Source organism: Wolffia australiana, chromosome 10 (genome assembly GCF_029677425.1).
Source record: "Wolffia australiana isolate 7733 chromosome 10, ASM2967742v1".
Taxonomy (NCBI): Eukaryota; Viridiplantae; Streptophyta; class Magnoliopsida; order Alismatales; family Araceae; genus Wolffia; species Wolffia australiana.
In genome coordinates this window covers 15725697-15733188 of record NC_135844.1, presented here as the reverse complement: position 1 = coordinate 15733188, position 7492 = coordinate 15725697, and the positions used below count along the sequence as shown (strand labels likewise).

The following is a 7492-nucleotide window of genomic DNA, read 5'->3' as shown; positions in this document are numbered from 1 at the left end:
GTTCGAACAATCCGATCCGAACAGATGCTCAGTTCGGGTTCGGATCAGATTTGAACGGGCCAGATCGGTGTTCGGATTCGATCGTTCGAATGCCCGATCCGATCGAACATTCGAACGATCTGTCCGAATCCCCGAAGCCTAGAGAGATGAAGAGAGAGAGCGAGAGAGAGCGAGAGAGAGAGTGAGAGAGAGGGAGATGAATTAGTTTTAGTTGCCTTCGTGGGACAGTTTTTATACTTCTCCGCCGACGGTCCGGTCTCTCTTCCCCGGCAAGTCACCGATTTTCCAAGGAGAAGGCTACACGCCACGAAGAAATCTCCCCCCCAAGAGAGAAACCCATCAACCCAGACGAGTTTTCCATGGCGGGGCCGCCGCTTCAGTATCTGGAGTCTCAAAGGAACGCCCAGCCAGAGCTGGCTGACTGGTACACAACGCTCGCGGAGCTCTACCAGAAGAAGCTATGGCACCAACTCACTCTGAAGCTGGATCAGTTCGTTGCCCTTACTGTTGTCCAGGTATGGCCCTCTTCCTGCCCCGGTCGTCTTCTCTGGCTTAGGGTTTCGGTTTTTACCTAATTTCCTGAAGACCCTTGTTGGGTGCGAAGAGTTTATGCTTTCCTTTGTGAGAAATTTGTTGGGTCCGCGAGTATATTTTTGGTTTAGCGTTTATCTGCATTGGGTTCGATAAATGATGTTCGTGGTTTGATGATTGGATGCGGAGAAGAGAGGGAGATCAGGTTTCTAGAGGCCGGATGGATGATCTTTAGAAGTTTACATACATTGCAATGATAATTAACCTGATTTTTCTTATGGGGGGTAATCCTATTTGTGGAGAATTTATATTTTTTGAGGTGAAGTACATTAAACAATCGTTTTGGAAAACACTCGTTCATTTAACAGGTTTTATAAAAGGAACAGTTGCGAATTGGTAGTCAAATTCTAACGCATTTCTTTGTTGAAATTAATGATTACATTTTCTATAAGCGATTAAGATGAACTCGCGAAAGAGTTTTCATTTGGAAGAAAAGACTAGGAAATCTACTAGTCAGATCCATTAATTGAAATTTGCTATACGGCATCTTCACTTGTGCTTTGAAGCTTCTTTAATTGATGTTGATTGTCATTAGAGGACCCAAATATCTGCCGAGGTATCCTTTACTGCAAATCTATTTTTGTTTATTTTATGTATGTCACCTTATATTTTTGATATTTTGATGGGATAAGATAACTTTGTGTTTTGAAATCCTAAACATTTATGATTTTTTATTTATTATTTCCAGGCCGGCGATGCACTTATACAGCTATATAACAATTTTATTACTGACTTTGAGACGAAGATAAATCTGCTGAAGCTTGCACACTTTGCTGTAATAGTCTCTCGGCAGTACTCAGAAAAAGATGCTGCAATTGGCTATCTCGAAGGAGTAATTGAAAAGCTGCGTGCCACTAAAGAGTTGCGGATAGATGAGCCAATTCTTTACGTAAAGATGCAGATAGCGTCATTCAATCTTGAGAGAGGGAACGAAAAAGAGTGTAAAAAGCTTCTAGAAGATGGGAAATCTACTCTTGACAGCATGACCGATATCGATCCATCTGTTCATGCCAGTTATTATTGGGTTTCTTCCCAATTTCACAAATCCCGTCAAGACTTCGGAGAGTTTTACAAGAATGCCCTTCTTTACTTGGCTTACACCACTGTCGAGTCGCTTTCGGAGACATTTAAATTGGTATTGTACTTATCACATTTTCTTTCAAAGGAATCTATTATGTTTCTTCAGACGTTTTCTTTTTCTTCCTCTCCTTACTTTTTTTCCTCGTATAATTTTCTGAGTTTCCTCGATAATGATTGACATTCCAAGCCTGCCCTCATTACTGTACTTGTATGAAACCATTGACCGTCTATGTTCATCAAATTTATTTAATTTAACATATTTTTCTTAGCTGTGAAATACTCATAACTTCATAAATTATGATGACGCTCTTCTAGTTGAATTAGATAAATATGCTGAGGACGCCTAGAAACAATATAATTGGAATAAATTACATTCCCATCCATTGAAAGTCGCAGCTCAGCGCAGCATTTTGTGACTAACTCAGTAACTTTGACTAAGCCATTGATTTTCTGCAGACTTCTTCCTTTCATATATATATGTGTATGCCTCTTTGATATCAAATGTTTTATCTATTGCAATGACGCCAATTATGCTCGGCAACATCTTTGCTGCTGTGATATTTTGACTTTTCGTCATCTGCAGAATTTTTGTTTTTAATTTTACGTGGAGCATTTTTCTCATTTTTTCTGTCTTCTCATTCTTCAGGATCTGGCGTTTGATCTCTCTCTATCAGCGTTGCTGGGCGACAACATATACAACTTTGGTGAATTACTGGCACATCCAGTCGTAAGTTGACAGTTATTTTTGCTAGAATTGCCTTAATTTCGGTACTTAATGCAGCTTTATGATAACCCTTTTTCCTTCCAATTTATAATTTTTGTTCAATGAAATGGTGAGGAATGATTTGATTGAATTTTCAATAATTTTTTTAGATAAACAGTCTCATTGGCACAAATGTGGAGTGGTTGTACCACATTCTCCATGCCTTCAACACTGGCAACTTAGCGCGATATCATGAACTCTGCCGTGTTCACAATGCTGCTCTGAGTGCCCAACCTGCTCTGGTGCAGAACGAGAAGAAGCTTTTAGAGAAGATCAACATCCTCTGCCTAATGGAGATCATCTTCAGGTGAATCTATATCTTCTATCAAAAAATATTAAAATGATTTTTTTGTTTTATATGAAGATGATCTTCAAGTTCTCTCAAAAACTTTAATATTTTTTTTCGAAGAAAACAAAAAAATTTAATACATTGATTTCGTTTTTTTTCGAAAGATGGTGATCATCTTCAGGAGAACCAATATCTTCTCTAAAAAATATTAGGATATATTTTTTTTAATGTAGATCATCTTCAGGTTCTCTCAAAACACTTTTAACATAGTTGTTTTTTTTTAACATAGATATCATCTTCAGGCGATTCAATATCGTCTCTCAAAAAGCGTTAAAAAATTATTTCCTTATTATTTTAACTTTGAGACCATCTTCAGGTGAATTTACATGGTCTCTCAAATAATGGAAATAATTGATTCCTTTTTATTTTAACGTGGGGATCATCTTCTGGTGAATCCGTATCTTCTCTCATAACACATTTAAAAAATGTTTGTTTATTTTATAATATGGAGATCATCTTCAGATGGACCAATATCTTCTCTCAATAAATTATTTCCTTTTAATTCCAACGTGCATATGAGGTTGAAAATTTTCACTCCATTTCAGCCGGCCGTCTGAAGACCGAACTATTCCTCTCAGCGCCATCGCTGAGCGGACTGGGCTCACAATTGAAGACGTGGAACATCTCCTCATGAAAAGTCTCTCCGTATGTCCCTTCTACTCTTTATCACTCTCCAGGCTGGTGTCAAATACAACGCAACATAATCATTTTGATAAAAAAAGTTTTAAAAAGACTGTATTTCATTATTTTCTTGTATTTTTGACTAAAATATTCTATTTATTACATTCATCTGAATCTTCAAACTTAGTAACTTGACGATTCAGATGAATCTTCTCTCCATCACTTCTGCTCATAAATTCGCACCTTGCACCTGAAGGCATGCCTTCTTTGTATAAAGATAACCAGAATCTTCACCTTCATTGTATTTGTAACATGATGTTTCAGACGAATCTTCTCTCTGTCACTTATGCGCATGAAATTTGCATCTCAGGCTTGAAAACTTAATTTCTCCATTTAAAGATAAACAGAATCTTCATCTTCATTGACTTTGAAACATGAATAATCATAGATCCCCCTTTAATCCCTGCTGTATGATATACCGACAATAAAGTCTCCTGTCAACTGGCGGAATATGCCAAAATTATGATTTTAATATAATGATACCATGTTGATACATCAAATATTTTTAGGTTCATCTGATTGAGGGGATAATAAACCAAGTTGAAGGGACGGTACACGTGTCGTGGGTGCAGCCTAGGATCTTGGGCACGCCCCAGATTAAGGCCCTGCGCGATCGGCTGGATGACTGGCTGAACAAGGTCCACACGGCCTTGATCTCTGTCGAAGCCGAGACGCCTGACCTCGCCGAGTCTTAACAGGGAAACCCTCATTTTCCAGCGCAGAATTAACTTTCTCTTATAAGTTTTTTTTACATATTTTAAAGATTAATTTTGCGATTTGAGCAGCAGCTCGATGCTTTTAATATATTTGTTGATTCTTAATTCTAGGTGGGTTTGCTTTTGTTCGTTCACCCTTCTCTGTTGTTTTCAGACGAAAACGTTGGAGAAATGTTTGTTTTTGTTTAATCTTCGGACAATATATATGAAATAGCTATGTTTAAATTCGATTTGAGGAGGCAGAATGTGAAAAAGTATAAAATTGCATTTTATTTAGAAAATTATGCTGCGGAAATCTTAACATAATGTCATTGTTAGATTTGAACTGTTTGTCTGAAAAATAAATAATATTGATTTGCTTTTTAAATGGGTGTTATCTTATACTACAATTCATTTAATTTTTTTTAATAATACTGCTCTAGGTCGGGTTCATCATTGAGGATGTAAACGCTAGAGAATATATTATGTAATGTTTTAATTGATGACATGGAATATGATGATGTGAAGTTTAGATTTGAATTGTAGAGTCCGTATATAATGTTAAAATATCTGACGTGGAAAGGCTTCAGTTTTTTTTGAAAAATAATAATGGATTTATTGTAATATTTGCCAATTAATATCTGTTTTAAGTCTTTCTTAAATTCAAAGTCTAATTTTTCACTTTGCCATTTGCTAGTTTAGCTCCTTGTTGAGTTAGGTTAGTGAGCATTGGTGTTTTAATTTAGCTGCTAAATTACAATGTAATCTAACTTAGAAATACATCTCTTCATAACAAATCCCTCCGGTATAGGTGGTATACACTGGCCTGCTAACCTAGCATTGTTTCAGCTAGTGTTATCCATTTTCTATCAACTTGTTTTAAAGACACATTTATTGCCTATGATGCCCATTTCAATGTGCTAAATAGGGGGATTCATTTCTTTCAAATTTACCCAGCACGAAATGCATGCTATTCATCCACTTTTGGCTCTATTTGTAATGTAAATGCCACATCTATAAAGTCTTATATATAGATCCACTACTTAAAATATATTTTGGATCTCCTAGTATGTTCTTGCTAAGATGATGCTTACAATATCTGAAGGCTATATCATATGTTTGTGTTATCAATGGAGACAGGTGTCTCCTAATAACTTTGACAAAAACCCTAGAAGGGAAAAAACTCAGTTTTGAACAACAACCCACTCTTTTCACTACACAAGCATGGTTTTAAATACCAGATCATGAGATGCACATATTGGACTAATAGTTAGGCCCATTAGTCTAAAGGCGAAATAGGTAACAGATAAGAAAGATGAGAAAGGAAATTATAAAAATAGAAAGAGATCAGGAACGAGAGTAGGTAGGTATTCTGAATTCCCAGCATGGAGTATAGCCAATGGAATACTCCTCCTGCAACCCCTTTTGTATGTAAATCCGCCACTTGATGAGCTGACTGGATGTATTTCATTTGAATCACTTTGGCATCGACCTTTTCTCGAATAAAATGTCGATCTATCTCTGCATGCTAGGTTTGTCATGTTGAATTGGATTGTGGGCAATATCAATAGCTGATTTACTGTCACAATATAATGTGGGGAGATCCTGTAGAATACCTCTGATCCATAGAACTTCACAAATTCCCTTAGCAACAACTCTAAATTCTGCGTCAGCACTGGGTCGCGCTACCACTTTTGCTTCTTGCTTCACGAGGTGATTAGAGTACCTCCCATAAATGTACAATATCCAGAGGTTGATTGACGATCCAAGACAGACCCACTAGAGTTTGTATTAGTATCAGCCTCAAGCATTAGTTGTCCACCTCTCCGAAATACCAGACCATGTCCAGAATGCCTCTCAAACTCCGAAATACTAAACCATATCCACAGTGCCTCTCAAATAAGCAAGTACTTTAAATGCTGCCTACATGTGGGGTTCTCTGGGGATTATGCATAGTCTGACTTAAAAGTCCCACAATAAATGTGATATCTGGTCTGGAATATTAAAGATATATCAGTTTACCAATTAGTATTTAATATTGTACATGATCAACAAGAGCATCTTCTTCATATAATCCAAGCTTCAAATTTGAATGATGGGCACCAAAGTCGGTTTATAGTTGGTCATACCCATCTCTGCCAAAATAGCAAGTATATATTTCATGTGATAGCTAAAGACACCACTGGGGAAATAGGCAATCTCAATTCCCAAAAAATAATGCAACAACCCCAAGAATTTGATATCAAAGGTTTAAGAAAGTTTCTGACCCATAATAGAAATTTCTCCCTCATCATTGCTAGTGACAACGATATCATTAACATATACAAAAAGGGCAGCCAAGAGTATGATTCTTATACTTGGCATAGCTTGCAAGAACTTCCCAAACCATGCTCTTGAAGATTGTTTTAGTCCATATAGTGCCTTCTTCACCCTGCACACTTGACCTTTGCATCTAGGTTGATAATATCCAGGAGCAAGATCCGTATAGATTTCCTCACTTATATCTCCATGAAAAACTGCATTTCATATATCATTTTGACATAACTTTCAATTCAAGTTGGCCGCCATTGCAATCAGGATATGTATTGTATTAAATTTTGCAACGTAAGAAAATTTTTCGCTATAGTCAACGTCATATGACTGAGTAGGGCCTTTGCAACCAATCTCACTTTGTACCTTTCCAACATACCATCTGTTATATATTTGGTGGACCCACCTACATCCCACAACATTCTTCCTAGAAGGTAAAGTAGTAATGTCCGATGTGTCATTCTTGATCAATGCATTCATCTCCATATCCATAGCTTCCTTCCAATATAGATTCCTCAAGGCATCTTCCACTATCTTTAGAGTAGGAATTGCATCGATTCTAACAACAAATGCTTGATATCCTGAGGAGAGATGAATACTGTACAAAATGCCACATCGGATATAATGGAAACTGTGTACACTTTCTCTTTCCCTTTCTTAAGGAAATTGACAAACCCTTTTCAGTTTCTAGAAGAACTTGACCAGTCCGTGCGTTTTGTTCTTCCTCCTCATTGGTTTGTGAAGAAGCAAAAATAGGGTGTTTATTTTGTGTCGTTGTTATGATTTTCGCTCCAATCAAATGAAAAATTAATTTGTAAACTTACTCATCAATGTATAAGTGGGGGTAGGGTCATCTCCGCAGGGATTGGTTCTTAGAGGTAGAATTAACTAATGAGTTGGGAGAATAGGGAGGAAGGGTCTAATAGGATAATACTAATAAGTAATAAAATGAATGATGAATATTATTAAATTTATCTTGGTTTTTGCAAAGAGAATTCCCCCAATATATTTTATTTAGACTTC

General features: G+C 36.8%; 1 protein-coding gene across 1 annotated transcript; it reads left to right on the top strand.

The window, feature by feature from the left end:
• The first annotated feature begins 215 nt into the window (after positions 1 to 215).
• Positions 216 to 4290, top strand: LOC144708554 (26S proteasome non-ATPase regulatory subunit 13 homolog B-like). Its single transcript, XM_078581928.1, has 6 exons — positions 216 to 515; positions 1280 to 1726; positions 2318 to 2398; positions 2545 to 2741; positions 3329 to 3428; positions 3974 to 4290. Exons 1-6 carry the CDS (start codon positions 360 to 362, stop codon positions 4157 to 4159), a joined length of 1167 nt encoding a protein of 388 aa, XP_078438054.1. The 5' UTR covers positions 216 to 359; the 3' UTR covers positions 4160 to 4290.
• Positions 4291 to 7492: the final 3202 nt, after the last annotated feature.